This window comes from Zalophus californianus, chromosome 5, assembly GCF_009762305.2.
Source record: "Zalophus californianus isolate mZalCal1 chromosome 5, mZalCal1.pri.v2, whole genome shotgun sequence".
Classification (NCBI taxonomy): domain Eukaryota; kingdom Metazoa; phylum Chordata; class Mammalia; order Carnivora; family Otariidae; genus Zalophus; species Zalophus californianus.
Genome location: NC_045599.1, coordinates 51,866,222 through 51,885,110, shown reverse-complemented (window position 1 = coordinate 51,885,110; position 18,889 = coordinate 51,866,222). Strand labels below are relative to the sequence as shown.

The window sequence follows — 18,889 nt, the reverse complement described above, 5'->3', positions numbered from 1 at the left end:
AACTATTTCTCACCAGTAGCACCAGAAGTCTGAAGGTGGGCTTAATACTGCTTGAGGGGGGAGAGTGATGTAATCACTTTGGGGATTTTTTTTCCCCTCTATCTCAAATGCCTCATACTCTGGGGACCATTAATCCTGGTTAGCAATATTTAATGTAAGGAAATCAATTCCCCTACAGATCTATTAATTTTAGTTCTTTAAAGCCATTCTGCATATAATCTGGCCACCCTTACTAGAGCCTAATGTACATTCCCACTGTAAACCATCTCTCTACGTTTACAATATAAATCATAGGAAATAGTGGAGCAAAGGCAAGGCGTTCTCTGAGGACTGTTCACTTGTACCCTGTCTACCTGAATTCATTTCCCCATTAATGAGGAAGGCAGACTCAACCCATACCCTGCAGCGGGCTCCCAGGGACATTTTTCTATTCCTCAACTCAAAATCACACACACACACACACACACACACACACACACACACAAACACACACACACACACATACACACGGTCAAAGTGGGGGTGGGATATGTCCTCAGATAAGGTTCAGAAAAAAATTTTTTTGTTTAATACAAATGTGTTTCCTCCCCCAAAAGGAGTCCCGCCAGCAGCTGTGGACAGGCTAACAGCCCAGAGGGCCACCCCATGCCATTGGGAGCACTTGGTGCAAACCAGTCCTGCTGCTGGATCCCCTGTGCCAAACCGACCCAGGGAGGAGGGGTGGGAGACAGGTGATTTTCCACCTCTCTCCAAGGCCCGGCACCAACTTCGAGCCAAGCACTTTGTAATTACCTCCTTCCCCATTTCTAACCTAAACCCCATCTTTTCCTCCCACTGTGTCCCTCGAGGAAAGGAAAGGGGGGAGTGTCTCCCTAATCTCTTATCTGCCCTCCCCAGACAGCACTTAATCAGTCTCACTCACACACTCACACACACACACACACACACACACCCGCAAAGACAAACTACAGAAGGGAACCTTTCACAGAAGTACAAAAAGCAGAGCAGGGAAGCAGCGAGGGGGGGCACAAGTGAAAGGCAACTTACTTTGCAGGTTACGCATGTCTGCAGTTTCCCGCGGCAAGGCCAGGATCCGACAGTGCAAACAATGCCCCCGGCTAGTCCTGCGGCCCCTGCGGTCCCCGCTCCGTGGCGGTGCTCGCGCGGGCAGAGCGCAGGGACAGGGGCGGCGGCGGCGGTGGCGGTGGCGGCGTGAGACCCTTGGGCTCGCGCGGCGCGACACGGACGCCGGGTCGGGACCGCCGCAGCCGCGCCGCTCACCGCCCGCTCCCCATGGAGAGAGCCACTGGATGCTGGTGCTGTCCGCGGGAGGGAAAAAGCCCCGGTGCTCGCACGGCTCGCAGATAAAGATCACGGCTTCATGATTAACTTGGGCAGGTTCAAATATTTGCTGAGCTAGGGATTTCGGGTGGGGGAGGGGAGCCCAAGTCAAAGTCAAAGTTGTCATCGGCTAACAAGTGGCCACTGCCAGCCCGACTCGCTCATTTTCGCCGAGGAAATGAGAAGGCCATTGTGAAGGGACCTAAAATAGTCTTTCTAACTGGCTGCGGCAGCGCGCGGGGCTCAAGTGGCCACAGTGAAGCAAGGCACTATGCACGGCCCAACACAGGAAGTGGCTGAGCTAGTTCAGCAAAAATAGAATCAAAGCCTTGCTTGTAAAGGCCTGAGCCTCTCGGAACGGCCCAGAACACCGTGCCTTGCTCGAGTCCACCTCGCCCTGCAGGTGTACCAGGAGAGCCCCACGGAGGGACTCGGCAGGGTACAGGTTTGAAAAAGGTCTGCTCCTGGGAGGAAGATCCCAGGGAAGACTACTGTAATTCTGCATGGATACTACACTCCACGACCACGTGAAGACTGGCAGAAAAAACCCACTATGCAGCTACTTTTATGGAGCCGACTTCAACCCAGGTTTAATTGGCCATATGGTTGCCTAATAATTAAAAGGTGTGTCTGCATGAAGTTCACGTGACTGCTAAATGGCGCAAAGGACAGGGCCTGGAGAATGGTATGCCTTCCCAGAGGATTTCTGTCCTCTGAGAAAGTTGCAATGAAACAGACTAAAATTTGACCTAAGAAAAATTTCACTGGCGTCCTCGTAAGATGGACGGCTTTACTGATATCCCCAGAATGGTAACAAGGTAAAGTCACAGAATCACTAACTCTAAAACCAGAAAGTAATTTTCAAGAGCACTTCAAGAAATCCCTCAGGCTACACACACATAACCCCGATCCAGAGGGCAGAGGGGTGAAGCGGTTTGCCATGGGATCAAGGCACGAGCACCACAACCTAGCCTTCAGACTTTTGGTCCTAAATTCCTTTTTCTCCACCCACTGGTCCTGGTCTTCACTTCCTTCTGCCAGAGAAAGTTAAAATTAACAAGTGAAACTGAAGTTAATTTCTTTTAGGCCACGTGTGAAAAATTTCACATGTATAACAAAACTGACTTTTCCTGTTTTCTATTTTTAGCTTATTTATTTAAAAAGACCTTCTAATTATCTGTGAAGAAGCACCGTTCTGTCTATAGTATTTACCCTCAGACTCTGCATAGGAAGACGACCCCATGGTCCTGTGCAGAGCTAAAGGAAGATCTAGGTGCTGACATACAGTGCACGCAGGCAGGCCCCAGCTTGAGGATCACCGGTAATATCTGGGAAGTGTGCTAACCTCATGATACAAGTGACTTCACAAACTTTCCTTTGGTGCAACTGAGAGAGCACGAAAAACCCACTTTCCAATGGAAAGAAAAAAGTCTTTAAGAGAATCTTCCAGCTCCTGCCTGCTGATCACAGGGACATATGGTGAGTTCTGCGAACACCCTTGCATCCTCAGCTGCAGAATCTTGCCCTACTTTTAAAAATAGTCTTTCTAAAGCTAGAGAGCTTGGAAACATCAGTCTCCTCAGCATACCTGTCTGATTTTACATGATGTTCCATGTCAAAACCTTCCAAGATGATGATGTTTTCTAGTCCAACAGTATTATTTTCCATCTCAGAAGAAAACTGTCCACTGTCCAAGAAAGCAGTACACCCCCAACTTAGAGAGAGCAAGTCTTAGATTTGAGAACTTTGCATCAAGTTTCTCACAACATGTACAACCCTCTACCATAGAGGTTCTATTACATTACTGGAAGTGTGAGCTTAGTCTTTTCTCATTCAGTTTTCGGCTTTGGGAAAAGTGATGGGCAAGACGCTCGCTGCTCTTCATTAGCTTAAAAAGGGAGCCCTCTGCTGGTAGAACAGAATCAGTAACTTCTCCTTGGGAGAAGATGTTCAACTTTCTGCGTTGTTTCATTCATCTCCCACTATGTCCAAAATTTCACACGAATTAAACAGAGGATTCATTTGCAAATAACTCATAAATCAAATGTACAGATATCATATCAACTTAGGAAGTGTTGCTCATGTGGCTGCTAAGCTCTTTAAAAAAAAAAATTTTTGTATTTTAATTTCAGCATGTGTCCGAGACCCCAAAAGACCCAGCCAGACTAGAGAACTTACACACATATTTGAAAACTAACTTTACCTTCTGGATTCCTCAAAACAGTATGTCTTACTACTTTTCCTTTCCTCAAAGTTTTGTAAAACTCATTTCAGAGGCAAAAAAAAAAAAAAAAGGCCACATTTCCTTTCTCAGCAGGCATGATATAGTCAGTAAAATATCGTGAAAATAAGCTTGAAAGGTACAGACGGAACACTATCTCACACGTGCAAATCACCATCAGATAGCATTCCCCAACCAGCTTCCATCCTGCACAGCTTCTTTAAAAAAAAAAAAAAAAAGAAAGAAATGCAGTGAGAAGAAAAAAATAAGTGAACCAAAATTTTCAAGGGTTAAATGAATGCCTCCCTTCATAATTTTAACTTAAGACAAATGAGGACAGAAGGGGCCTTTCAGGATGTTGCAAATTCTTTACCCCACATCCAGTGCTCTTACTGACACTGCACTAAGGAGAATGTCCATTTGAATTTATAAATAAGCCCAGATTTACATAGGATACATTCTACAAAATATGTGAAAAGGTGTGACCATTGCTTGGCAGAATGAAGCACTCCTTCCCTCTCGAATGCTGTCCCGAGAGAGAAGGAGTCTGCGAGATGAAAACAAAAGTTGCCCGATACCCCACCGATACATGCACCGCTGAAATACGCTTCTTTTTCAGAGCACAAATAAAACTTCCTATTTTTCATTATAACCTAGTATGGCTTGCCTCTCTGTTTATTCCGACCCATCTAAATATATGCCTTTTTTTCAAGGTTTCATTTCTCACCTTTGAAACAACCCTCTAATGTCAGACCACATTTTAAACCCAATAAAAAATAAATCAGAGAAAAGTAAAACTCTTTGAAAGTCATTTCCCTCTACCTTAGTGCTTGCTTTAGTCTTGGTTGAAAACCAAGCCCAGAGCATTTAAAACAAGATTTATGAATCAGGCTCTTCAGGATGAATGTTTTGCAATGCGCCAGTGGTTAAACATTAACTCTGACAGGTGTAGAAGGGCAGGAGGGAGAAAGAGTCATTTATTTTCCACTCTGGGCTTGAGGGTGCAATATTAGACTTCAATTATGCTGCATTAATATTTCTGAATATATCCATGAAATCTGAAATATGTAAATACACTTATAATAGGTTTCATTCAGAGCTGCCCTGTGTTAAATGGTCCTGTTTGTACCTTAGTTGCCCTATAGAAATCTGCTTTAGCTATACCTAAGTATCAAGAGTAAACATAGCACCATAATGATTCAAGAAAACCTGCTGTTCAGCTTTAGGTACTCTGAAGACTTTTAGGAACAAAGGGAACAGCAGACTACCCAAGTTCTGAGAACTCAGTGACTCTGTGTTTAACCTTTCAAACCTTAGTTTCCCTCCAAAGAGGGGAGATGCTTGCTTCACAGGTTTGCTGGATGCACTAAATGAGTGGGTATGCCAAAGTTCTTTGAAAGTTGGTTAGTCTAAGAATTTTTAAAATTTATGCAGATTTTTATCCTTTGCTTAGCTCTATGCTAGGAGGAGCTCAACAGGAGAAGAAGGCTTTGTCCTTGAGGAATGTAACTGAGCAGAGGAAAGTAACAGGAAGAACTACGGAATAGTTAAGTTGAAGAGGACAAGGTCTTAAAGGCATAAGCCTATGGAATGGGTTGATCACTGCACATCCAAGAGGGAGAAGACCTTCCTGTGAAATGAAGTAGATGGCACTGTTTGGGGCTGCCATGTACAGGTGTGCATTTTGTACACCACACAGAGGCACGTGGCAGGGGGAGGTGCTACTGAAATCCAGGCCCCCTCCACTCACCAAGCTGCACACACGGGAAGGGGCATGATACTAAGTAAGGTACCTTCCTCCCTCCAAGCAATGCACCCATGGAGCAGGACCTGACCAGTGAATGTGTCGTCTGCAGATTAGCAGTGAAGCCCGAGCAGGCATCTAGAGGCCTGGCTCCGCAGGCTGGCAATGTGGGCTCGGGGGGGCGGGGGAAGGGCCTGACGGGAATGAGGAGCTGGAGCTGCAGAAGAGGGCCCCCTCCAGTAGGTCCTTAAAAACCAGAGTTGAGCAATGGTAGAGACAGGCTATAGGGTCATGACTTTCAGTACTTGTCACCTCATTTATATCTCACAACAACCCCAGGAGAGAGGCATTGTTCCCATTTCGCAGACTAGAAAACAGTTTGGAAAGGTTGAATTACTTGGTATGAACTCGGCAAATAAGCAGCCAAGAGCTGATTTAAACCCAGATCTATTTGAGACTCACTGTTCTTACCAGCGCACGATGGATGGAGTGACTGAGTTTTATCCCCCACAGCTATAAAAATTGCACTGGGGCTCTTTACTATAGGTGATCCATACTGGAAACTTCAGAGGACTTAAAAGCAGCCCTGTTCCTCATGAAGGTTCCCCAAACCCAGGAAGCAAGTGCAGTGCTGAGCCCCAGGCTGGAGTCCGGGACTGGGTCTCTCCCGCAGGTGACCTCCTCCACCAGGTGACCTGGTTCTGGCACACACAGTTTGGTTAGCACCACGTGACCTCTCAACCTCTGGGGGGCGCTTCAGTCTCCTTATGAGCAGAGAAGAGCTGGGCAATGCTTTCAACTCTACAATGATGCTTTTTATGATACTGTCATTTAAAACATTTACTACTTCTTAAAGTCTACTGTATCAAGCCATTCTTTTTGTATTTTGCAATTTATTTTGACTAAACCTTTGAAACTCGAATTCCTCTTCCCCTTTCCAAACTGTACCAATTCTTCAAAGCCCATTTCAGTCCCATTTTTTTTCTCTAAGCCTTTTCTGTCTTCTCAATCACCCTACAAAGTCACCCATCACCATCTCTAAAATTCTTTTCATATTTACAGTAAGCACCCTCCCACCTAGTACTCAGATACTGTGTGCTAATGGTCTTATTTGAATTGACACATTGCCTCTAACATCAGTTTTGCCTATCATTTCAAGCACTACCAGGTAAAAACTATGAAAGATACCTATCCCATAATAGCCTTGCTTCTCTGTCTCCCCCCCAAAGCATTCAAGTACTCATTTCTATTCACAACAATAAAGTCATTGCAAATGAATGATTTATGACTTCACCGGAGATGCACCGGTGTTGTGCTTCCAGAGCCCTCTGGTAATAGCACATGATGCGGCAATGATGAAGGAGTCTAGGAAGATGTCGGATCCCAACCAGGCCTAAGAAATCATTTCTCTAACCAAGAGTGCCCTGCCAATCATTTCACGAAGCCATTCCTGAATACAAAGGTGTTCAGGATGAGGACCTTCTTCCTGAGGTACTTAGTACGTTTCCACAAGTCAGACACACTGAAGCATTTATTTTATTCCAAAGGGCCTATACATTCTTCAGAGTAGCTAAGAGATACCACACAAAGGGAAAAATGGCTCAAACTAGCATTTAGAGATGACTCAGATTCAATGTTCTTGAGGAGGCTGCATGAATCTTGGGATGGTCTAGGAAACGGTCAATGCACTGTTTACCATTCAACATGGCTGACAGGACTAACCCACCTTTGAAACTGGCACACCAGTTTCTCAGAAGAAGAATGCAGCAGGGTCTATGACCTAGCAGGCGGTCTTAAGTGCGCATAGTGAAAATGGATGAACGTCAGTTTTTTTTTTTTTTTGGATGGAATTAGGTTGAAACTGATAAGGACATTTAACCAGTTTATACCAGTCAGACAAATTAAACTCCAACACAGATTCTCCCTGGTGTGTAGCAGAAATTCTCAAAAACTCCATGATAAATTCGTTGGTTATCTATCAAACCCTGTCTGGTTTTTAAGCTTCCATGTCTCCCTGTCTCCAGAAGGGTGGGCACTGAGAAGACAGGGACCACCCTCAGCCCTTTACTGCAAGCAGGGCTCAGCTGTCCCTAGTCTCTGAGACAGACCTCCACACCACACACGCCACAAGGAAGTGGGAGGCAGGGCTCCGCCCTTTAGATCAGGGGCCTATTTTGTTGTTACTAGTCTTCCTTCCCCACCCGCGTGTTTAGTCTAGGGTGGGGGACAGTCAACAAAGGGCTCAAGTGTCATGTTTCACACCTGCCCCTGTCCCCTCATCACAGGGTACTTTTAACCTACCATTGGATCTTTTCTACTGAGCCCAAAGGCAGCCTCTGAACACCAACACAGAGTTCCCAAATCCATTAACAAATGCACCGAGCAGTCACATGAGATGAAACCTTTTGGCCGCCCCCTGGACTAAAGTCCTAGGCCACTGTTGACAGATTTCTCTGATGCCATTCTCCTACAATTCAGACTGTCCCCACTGAACATCCTGCCTACCGTGATTTGGAACATTTGGAACATACCCCTCTTGCTTTATGTACTTGTTTCTGCTGCCTCTCTTACCTTTGGATACCATATTCTGGGCCTGTCCATGTGAGCCCTTCCAAATACCTGCACCGTGAGTGGTTGGTTACCTATCCCATCCTGCAACCCACACAGGTAGGTTTTAAGCCTAAGCCCTGCCTCTCTCAGTCTGCCCCATCCAGCTGTACACCACCACGCCTGGCTGTGTAACACCTACAAAAGCATGACGTAATTCCCCATTGCTGAACACAGGGGGTCCCCATTATCTTATACAGAGATAAACAGGGTAGTCTGCATGAGTTACCGATAATAAAAAGTAAATTCATCCTGTTTTATTTTAATTCTAGACGAAATTAAGACTACAAGCAACATCTCTACTGGTCCTGAAACTTCACTGACTGGACCCTAATCTTTATTCTCAATGACCAGCTTCTATTAGCTAACTTTTAACAAGCATACAGGCAAAGTAGGGTTGTTTAGACTTTCCACAGTAGAAGAAAAATACATCAGTTTAAATTAAATCCACTACTAACATGGTTGACATTTCCTGCTTTGTTATTAAATGGCTAAGTGAATGCCAGCCTGCTTTCAAAGAAGTGTCTGGCTTGCTCTAACTTGCTGCAATGAACACCCTAGTTTCATACTGCTTGCATTCTTGAAAATGTTTATTTGGACAGACCTTTCTCAGCAGACCTGCTTCCAAAACACACATTCCAAAATACTTCAAATTATATAGTGATTATAAATCCCCTACTTTATAAGTATTAGAAAGAAAAACAAGAATGCCAACTAAAATGAGCTCCATAATTTATGCAACAACCGGAAGCATCAAAGTTGAGAGGAAGGGAGAGCTCCCACAACCCTCATCTAAAACCAAGATCATCCAGAGATACTGAAATCCAGAGATACTGAAAAATCCACATATACTGAAATCCAGATAATATTTACCATATACACTACCACTCAGCCATTCTTTCTGTAAGTCGCAAGGTAACACTTTATGGATCGCGATTCTACCAGAAACTGATGTTCCTTCAGAGAAGGTCTAAAGCCACCATTCTAAAAAATGAACCAGGAGAGAATTCTAAAAGTTCAAAAAGCATTACCTGGTGCAGGCTGTCGTTCATTCCACTCAGTTGAGATTAAAATTTCTATAACTTTTATGAGGTGTTCAGTATTCTCAGAGCTACAAAAAAAGAGAGTTTTATTAGAGATTTTTTTTTCAAAACAACAAACTCATGTTCACTTATACACATTCAAGCCAATGTATCTGGTATAAAGGTACACATGCATCTGTGAGCGAGGATCTTCAGAAGAAGTTGAATGATCCATCAGCTTAGGACCACCAACATCACCCAAAAACACATGCTTCTCTCCTTTCACCTTACCTGGCTGCTGGGAATCTGAAAAGCAGAGGGCTGAAAAGTTCAGAGAGTACTCTTGCACTCAGAAGATTCTTGCTGGAGGTTTGAGAGAGCTTGAAGAAATGTTTTAGCAAATACTGAAGCGTAAGCCAATACTGATGAGGTATGTTAGGTGCCCTAATGAGCTTCTTCAACAGCTGGATATATTCTTCAGAGCTCTGTACTTCTACAGAGTTAAAAAAAAAAAAAAAAAAAGAAAGAAAGAAAGAAGAGTTGTTTCTAGATATCAGTGACTAAACACCTAGAACACTTCTGTTCTTCCAGCTGCAGAAGAACGAGTCCTTTTAAATGAAGTCATCAGAAGCAGCGACAGGACATTTGTTCTCCTCGTTAGAAAATACATTGTGAGAAAGTAGAAATCTCAAGTCAAATGGAAATGCAAGAAACTCTTGGTGTAAAAAACCACAAGAGGATCAGGGTGTGCTGGCAGAGATCTGCCCTCTACTGAGCAGCTTCGAGTGTGATTGGCTAATTTGGAGGAGCATCAGATAAGTATCACACGTTTTAACTTTGAAGATTACGAACCACAATTTCCTGTCCCCAAAGCACTTTGAGCATTAGCTCCTAAGCCTGACTCAAGTCCTCTTCCCTCAACACATTTTGTAATGGCCACTCGAGGAAAATGATAAGAACATCCCCAGTCGGTGGGTCCTGGTCCCAGGTTCCCTGAATCCAAAGACGGCACTTGGAACACTGTGGCCTTCAGTGACATAGTGAACTTTGTTAATGCTGATAAAAGGTTAACAATTAGCCATTTCAGCATGTGGACAGTCTTCCTAAGCAAACGAGAATCTGGGTCTTCTATTGGATGCCCCGGTAAGGGAGGGAATTGGTGCTAATGGGGAGGGAGGGTGTTGGGGAGGGCGCAGATTCCGACTAATATTTTCTAAAACACCGCTCTTTATATGCAGCATTTAATAGAGTTTACATGCACCTGCACATCTCAATATATGTGGTCACTGAGGTTTTCAGAACAGAAAACAAACCTTGGGCTAAATAAATCATTTCATTGTAAACGGCTACTGGAATGACAGGATTCGGTAAGTCCACAAGATAGCGTTTGAAAGCGTCTCCTAAAACTTGCACATCAATCATTTCCAAGTCCATGGAGGCGGCATCTGTGACAGAAACATTTTAAAAAGTATTTCAGACATTGTATATATTGGTTGGGCCCATTTTTCTGAATATTTGACTTAAATGTGACACAAGAAGGGAGGCAACAGGAGGGCAAATATAAAATTCTTGAGTATTTCTTAGCGGTGCTTCTCAAAGGGGTTGCCCCGGGCATTGCAGATAGAACACTTTTTCTTTGTGGAAGTCTGTCCCCTAAGTTCTAAGCATTTCCCATGATGGCTTCTGCCCATGATGCCAGGGGCACGTTCCCAGATGGTGGGGCAACAATAAAAAATCACACCCCCGTTATAAGCTGAATTGCATCCCCCACAAGTCATAGGTTGAAGCCCTAACTCCCACTGTCTCAGAAGGTGAACGTATTTCGAGAGAGGGCTTTTAAGGAGGTGGTTTAGCTAAAATGAGGCCATTAGGGTCGGGCCCTGATCCAACTTGGCTGGTATCCTTCTAAGAAGAGGAAATGTGGACACATAAAGAGACACCAGGAGCACAAGCATGGAGGGAATGCCTCGTGAGGACTCAGTGGGACGGTGGCCATCTGTAAGCCAAGGAGAGAGGCCTCACAGGAAACCAAACCTGCCTTGACCTGGGACTTCTAGTCTCAAGAACGGTGAGAAAATAGATTTGTGTTTGAAGCCACCCAGTCTGTGGAATTTTGTTATGTCAGCCCTAGCACACTAAAGTAGCCCCCTGAACATACCTTCTGGAGGGTGGTTCTGCTCTGAGAAAGGCTCTGTCTAGGGATGGCTAATCATTTAGTAAATGCTTCCTAAAACCTCAACAGGAAAACACGAAATGCAAATCCAGATATTGCCTAAATTTTGAGTTGCTGAATACTGCATCTCAGAATTCATACAAATTTAGCTCAAGAGAGTGAACAAACAGTAAGATATACAGAATTTTAACAGTCGGTCTCAAAAATAGCCATAAAAATATTTTTAACATTTTTAGAATGTTTCCCCCTGATTCTGACAGGGTATTCTAATTAGGATACAACTAGTCTAACCTGTGGGCACTGAACTAGCTCCTAAGAAAGAGGAGCACATCTGTCTAGTAAACCCTTCAGCCGGAAAAGAGGTCAGGCAATTCAATAACGGGGTGATACTAATCCAAACCACGCTCTGAGGACTCAGGGTAGAAAAAGGCACAGTGTCTGGCAAAAAGAGGGGCTGCTGGGGCAGGAAGGGCCACAGGCATCTACATACAGGAGCGGCATCTGGCCGCTGCTGAAGGACGTGCACCACTGACGTGAAGGCCAACCTGAAGATTATCTGGAGCCTTGTGTACTCAGGGCAGATGAGGTGAGCTGATGGATGAAATGCTCTAGTTTTCAACAGCTTTATTCTTTTTAGTGTTAACGATTAGCTGGAAAAGAGCGCTGCTGGCAATGAGGGGAACACTTCTGGTGGTTTGAACTGCAGTGGTAGAGACGCGTGAGGCATTATCAAGAGCTGACATAACGTGGTGACTGACTGGATCAGGCGGTGGCCTGGGAGAGGAGGAACCTGTGTCCCCCAAGGTGTGGGAGTCGGAGGAGGAAAAGGTGGCGTCCTCGATGGCCACAGAGCGAGTGTGATACTATCAATCACTCCGGGTTCAACGTGAAGTTACAGAAGTTCCTGGGACACATCGTTATCATAAACCAAACCTGCCCCGCTAACGAGGCAGACCTTATGAAAGAATCACACAACACCAATAAAGCTCAGGAAAGTTCATCTGGTAGAGAATGTGCCTAGGTGAGCTGGAGGAGAAGAATTACTAAACTCAGTCAGTGGAGGGGCACATGGCTGTGCCCCAGAGAGTGAACGGCACATGCCACACCTCCAACAGGGCTGGGAGAGGCAGTGCCCGGTCCGTGCACAAAGGACCCACGTGAGAAGTAAGGCAACTACCAGTGTGCCTGTCAATGAAACCTGTGTGTGCACCACGCGAGCAACATGCCACAGCCACTGACCGCCTGATAAGCTGCTCCTCCCCTCCCCTGCCCCCGGACCCTTCCTGCCCTGTATGCTTCATTTACTAGGTCTCTTTGCCCGGGGAATTAATATTACCTAATTTGTTCATCGTAAAGAAATTGATAAACCATTTGGTGATTGGTAAAAAAAAAAAAAAATTAAGATGCTCAATATTCCACAGGCCCCTCCCTCGGGCAGGGTTTCTACTGCCTTCCCTGTGCGAGAGCAGTGCTGATGGGCCACATCTCTACCACACTTCCCAGACAGTATGGTAATTAGTTGTCTCTCAACTAGACTGAGAGTACTTCAAGGGCACGGACTGTGGCTCTTCCCTGCTCTTCCTGCTTCCCTCAGTGCCCAGCATATAGGAAGTGCTTGCGAAATGTTTGTGGACTGAGCCATAGCATGTCCTCAGAGTAATGTCAATTCACCCAGGCCCTTCTCTTAACACATGAGGTGTGTTCCCAAGAGCCTTAAGCCTTTGAACAAAATCATCTTACTTCAAGCCTTGGGATTAGCCTTTGGATAAGCTCACTTTATGTCAAATCCATTAGTGCTGATGACATAGTATATTGTTTTTTTTAAAGTAGCTTCTAAAGCTCCTTGGAGCTCTTGACTTTTGTTCTCTAAGTCTCCTTTTCTGCATTCAAACTATCCTAATGAACTCTTCCAAGAGCTAAGGACATCTGTCATGTGATGACTTCTGAGGTTAGCTAGGCAAGAACTCCACAATCTTTAGGTCTAGGATAGAGGAGTTTATACCCTCTATACCCCAACTTTTCACTGAGTCTTCTCAAGACAGGTAAACTAGTAAGCTCTCCAGCATGTCACCTTTCCTCCCAAAGGGATGGAGTCTCCTCCCCAGCTCATCTCTACCTAAGTTAATAGTTCTCAGTCAGGGTTTTCCATTTTACTGCCTCACTCCAACCCCAACCCCCACTCTCAGAAGACATCTGGCAATGTCTGGGGACTTTTTTTTTTTTTTTTTTTTTTACAATTCGGGGACCATGCTACTGGCATCTACTGAGTAAAGAACAGGTGTGCTGAGGCTGCTAAAGCCTCAGTTTTTAAAGTGAGGTATAACTGACATATAACCCTATCTATCATTGTAACAACAGGATTTGATATCTGTTTATGTTACAAACGATCACCACCATCAGTCCCAGTTAATCTATCACCAGAGTTACAGAATTTCTCTTTCTTGTAATGAGAACTTTTAAAGAAAAGGCCTGCTTTGGGTTAAGAGAAACCAAAAAAAATCAGGAGAAAATTCAAATGAGAACAACAAAGATTAATTCACTTTACGTCAATACAGCAGCAAAAAAAGGAGTAAGACAAATTTGGGTGTAAGTCCCAGCTTTGCCTTCAGCAGTGACGGATACTCCTATCCCAGGGGTACTATGGAGATGAAACAAACTAACTTAGGAGGGTGCTAATAAAAGTGTGATGCTGTCTTCCACATCCATCCTTCTCAGACATTGGTAATTCACAGGGTTGGTTAAAAGTTATGAATTCTTTTCTCTTTTTTTATTTTTTTAAGTGTAAGTGACTTTTCTCTGCGCTTCCTCCAAGGTATTACAATATTTTTATGGACTGAGAAATCCTCAAGCTATGAAAAGTCCTGGAGGACCCACTCCTAAATTTAGATGTTTACTTTTTTTCTTCTCACAAAATTCACTTTTATCACACAGAATCCACAAGAAACCAGTCTTCTACGTGTGTGTTTTGATAGCAAGTGGCGAAGAAAAGCTGTCTATCAAAATACATTGCTGACGTTATTTCTGGTTAGTTATTCCATCTCAGAGGTGATGTGAAGATTTTTTTTCTAAAGCTAAAGTGCATCATTTGTATTCAGTCACATTTAAAAGCTTAACCACTATTTCTCAAATAACTCTCATCTCATCAGTCTCTGATGTCTAAACATTTCCTGTGACTGTTGTTCAGTTTGACCAATTTTCTGACCAAAACATGTATCTCAATTTCAACTGGCCAAGGACAAAACTCAGTTTCCTTACCACTCTGGTCAGGCTGTGAGAAATAAAGGACAAGTGTTTCACTGTGAGTTTTCTGCCAGTCAGCTCCTACTGACCTACTCTGGGGGTAAGGCAGGAGACCCAGCTGCCAGGGCACATGCCTTGCACATGTGGGAGGCTGGCTTCCATGCACAAAATAAAAATGAAAGTTTGAAAAAAATTTTTTTTCAAACTTCAAACATTTGGGTGGTGCATTTCAGATGAAACTATTTACTGATATAGAATCTTTTTTTCCCAGAAACATCTTTTCTAGAAATTGTCATGGGCTGCCTCAACTTCACATTTTCATTTACTACCTTCTTTGCACAAGTAACCTGTCTAGAAGAGCTTCTTCCCAAACTAGGTTTCATTCTTTTGGTTTCAGATGTCCAAATTCAATTACAAGACTGTGAGGCAGAGAATTATTTTTCTAAAAGAAAAATTCTGAGAGGGAATGAAGAATCTGAGAGATTCTACAAGGGGCTACGGAAGATGACTTGCTGGAATGACGGCCGGTACATTTATTCACATTTGTAGTTTTATTCCATTTGGCAAACTAAGTTGAATTGATGTCATCTAACCAATGGTGTGCTGCAGCTGGTCTGCTCCAAAGGGCCACCTGTGCTCAATTCTTTCCAAGTTGGGAGTTTAGTGATAACACGTTGGCAGCCTGAAATTGACCACAGCGGGCATACTGACACCATGGAAATGGGCAAATGCTAAAAACCAGGCTTCCTCCGCCTCTGAGAGTTGGGTTTACCAGCACACCACTGAATATAACAGTATCATGATGTTACTTAATATAAACATGGCATGAAAAAGCACATAAGCATAAAAGGAAGGAAGGAAGACCAAGAAAAATAAAAAAAGGAAAGGAAAATGGAAAAGGTCAGAAGAGACATTTGTTAAATGACATAGACTTATAAATATTTTTTAAGCTGATCCAGATGAATCAGAGGTAGCCAACTGCACGGTCAGAGAAAGATGGTCGATAGGCAGAGCCAGAAAAATCCCGAGGGGGTGTTTCTCTCCTCTGCAACTCGTGCAGGACCCAGAGGCTCTTGGCTGTGAGGACAGACCATATGCCTGCAGGCAGGCATGCACACACACCCCAACTCAGGAGACAAACATCAAAGGTCAGCGCGGGTTTGCACTGTTACCATAATAGGGCAGAGGGAACTGTGTGTGATTTCTGAGCTTCCTTCAAACTTAGAACACTGCACGGTTAAGTTCCAGTTTTTGGTGTTTTACCTGAGACCGAAAGGTACGAACCATGTTTCCCATTTGTCTTTCTAGCTCTATGACACTCACCACAATCAAGAAGCTGTCGTAATTCTGCTGGGTTGCTGGAGCTCTGTGTTCTGTATAGAGTTGAACATTCCAGACCTAAGACACAAAACAGACTGAGCATGCAAAACACAGCTCTCTGGAGAACCTGTGAGCTTGCTGCCAGAAAGACATTCCAGTTTCCATCCCGTATCTATTCTAGATGTGTACCAAATATTCTTGGAAGTGAACTCCTACTATTAATCTTAGCTGGCATGTCAGTAATTTTGGCAAAGTCATCTGGCCACTAAAGAGCAAGTTAATTATATTTATTAAATTATGGAGAATTTAATAGTTTCCATACAGTAAGTACATGTTAATAGAGTTAGAAATCAAACCAAGGTTATTTCCCCACTACACAGCAACAAAGAGCTTATGTGTCTAGCACAAGTAGCAAGAAACGTATTTAATGAATGCCCAACAGACAACACCCATGAAATAAGAATATAACAAGGTAACGGAGCCCCTCTACCAGTTGATTACCTTTCTTTTCAATGGCTTCCACTAGCTTCATGAGAAGAGGCGGAGCAATGTCGGGAGGGGCAAACTGCTCGGCGAGATCTGGAAGGGCCAAAGCTGCAAATAAACAAAATCCCACGATTATGCTTAATTGGGGTAATCAAATGCATGAGACAAGAGAATTTAAATATAAAACAATGTAGTTCTACTGGACACCAGCAAACTCGGGCCTGAGCAAGACCGAGCCGTGTGCGGGGCCCTGCCCTTCAGAAGACTGGTCTCTGGCCCTCTTACAGCTGTGCCCCCTCCTGCGCCTGAAGGTTTGGGAGCCCAGCGGACAGGCCTACTTCTCCCCTGGGACACATTCCAAGTACTTCACTAGAATCCAGGAATTCCCTGCCCAACCGGCCTCTCGGGGCCTCTCACCCAGGTCCACCCTTCCCAGAGCAGACATCCCTTGGGGGGTGCCCCTGGGCCTGGGGCTGGGTGGGCAGGGCTCGGGGGAGGAGGACAGGGCAGAGCCCCTGCAGGGCAAAGCCAGGATGGGTGAATGGTCCACCCCCACCCCGCCCCCACATCACCACACTCTGGGCCAGAACCTGGAACCCAAGAAACCTAAATTCAATTCATTACAAAGGAAAAACTGTCCAGGTAGGAGGATGGGACAGATTTTACTCAACAGTTCATTAACATGATTTATAACTTTAAAATATTTAGGCACAGGGCGCTTGCAAATGATCACTGGCCCCGTGACATTCACTTTAAGCCCCTGTGTACCTGCCACGCAAGTCTTCGTTTGCCGACATGCATTTTGGTCACTTAATATCTTAAGAAATGTGATGCTTTCGCCAACGTACTTTCGCCATGCTTTCTCTCCGTGTTTTACCAATTGCAGTGATACAAGAAGAGACTAATTGGCTGACACACAAATAATGGCCTTCCGTGGTACATTTATAACTGTTGTCTCACTCCAAAAATACACGAAACCATTTTAAGTAAAAATATCCATCTCATAATACACCAGAAGAGGGAGCTAAATATATTCACCTCACTTTTCTCAAACTGCAAAATACACCTAAAGGAGAGTCTATATGAAAATATCTACAGGTGCAACCTTTTCATTAGCCACCAACACGTAACTTTTTCCCATTTAAGGTTCATTACTGTGCACTCTTACCTAGGAATAGACAGTTTATAGAATTTAAGAAAGATTCAATATTTATACTTTAGTTTCAGTGAGATTTTAGTGGTATGATTCAAGGCATTTTATTATGTTAAGCAGATTTCTAATGAAGCCCACCTTCCTAATACTAAGAGTCATCACAGAAGAAGAAATTCATGATATAAAAGTCAACCTCAGAGAATGAAGTATGATTTATGTCACTTTACAAACCTTAAACCCCATGGTCTAAGAGCCTTTTAGACTGCAGTATGCCCTGGGAGAGACGGACACATGTGATCTTGCCACCTAACCCAACTGGCCATTTAGGTCCCCAGGATAAGAGAAGAGCTAGATGAGTAAAGAAAATCGCACAGCAGCACTGTCCACTAGAACTTTCTGTGATGATGGAAATGCTCTATCAGCTGTGCTATCCAAGAAAAGCAGTGACTGGCCAACTAGCCACATGTGGCTACGGAGCAGGAGAAAGGCAGCCACTGCAGCTGAGCAAAGGAATTGGTTTATTGATTTAAACTGAAATAGTGGTATGTGCTAGTGGCCACGGTACTGGAGCACACAGTCCCACAGCCTGGGTGAGGATGGATTTTGTCAAGAGCAAACGGAAGATTCCTGAGTTGGCTGTGTGCTACTAAGACCCCACCATAAAGCCATCCCTGGGGACAGAGCTTCTGGACATCGGGTTCATCGACATTTGAGCTCAGGGCATGAAAAGTCTGTCACAGCTTCCCAGGTGACTCTGTCCAACTGCAACATCACTGGAACACGCTATGGACTTCATAAAGGAAGCACAGACATGCCACTGACTTTCTAGACAGTCACGATGCAGAGAGCTGAGTGGGAACTCCATCTCCCCTGTGTTCCCCGTACCTGCCTGAGCCTATGGAGCACCTGGACAACTTGCTAGGAAGACAGATCCCCAGGTACGACCACAAATCCCCGGAATCAGAAAATCCAGGAATGAAGCTGCTCATCTATTTTGGGTTAGTACTAAGTTTTAGGACATGCTATGATGATAAGCAAAATCAGGTGGGTAACCCCCTGAAAAAAAAAAGAACACCAGCAACGACATCCCCCAATTCTCTAAATGTCAAAACATGAGTATATCTGAAAAGCACTGACAATAAAAATGTCTTGCAAGTTTCGTGTAGTCTTTTCATTAAAAGCATTGTAAAATAAAAAAGGATAAAGTGTAAAATGAAAGGGCATACCGTTTCATTTCCTCTGATAAACTATAAACTACTTCCTTTTGCCTCAGAAGATTATCAGCTCAGAAAAAATGTCCTCCCCTATAAATGCCTTCTACACTGAACAAGCTGATATGTATCATCCTATCAGCATATGTAACAGAGGAAAACAAGGGTAGAGAAACGGTGTAGAGAAATATTAATTAGAATTCACTGCAGTGTTTCTCCTTAGCCTTCTCAAACTTACAGGTCTTACTTGGCACATGCCAAGATACAAAAAGCTAAAGATTAACTAGTAAATACACAATCCCACATGGCAATGCTCATCCAACTAACATGCCCTGCTCCTCTGTGCCCGCCCTCAGAAATTACTCGGCCTT

At 44.1% G+C, this 18,889-nt stretch overlaps 1 protein-coding gene across 2 annotated transcripts in view; it reads right to left on the bottom strand.

Annotated features, from left to right (window-relative positions):
* The window catches only part of PIK3R1 (phosphoinositide-3-kinase regulatory subunit 1), an 80,202-nt gene that overhangs the window by 8,443 nt on the left and 52,870 nt on the right, over positions 1–18,889 (bottom strand). The window contains exons 3-7 of one of the 2 annotated variants that reach the window (XM_027605171.2): positions 16,170–16,262; positions 15,672–15,746; positions 10,249–10,380; positions 9,227–9,428; positions 8,945–9,024 (exon numbers count right to left, since the gene is read on the bottom strand). In XM_027605171.2, the coding sequence (XP_027460972.1) occupies positions 8,945–9,024; positions 9,227–9,428; positions 10,249–10,380; positions 15,672–15,746; positions 16,170–16,262 (582 nt within the window). Of the gene's footprint in view, positions 1–1,047; positions 1,541–8,944; positions 9,025–9,226; positions 9,429–10,248; positions 10,381–15,671; positions 15,747–16,169; positions 16,263–18,889 lie in introns of those variants that run through there. The other variant, XM_027605172.2, reaches the window with a different exon arrangement.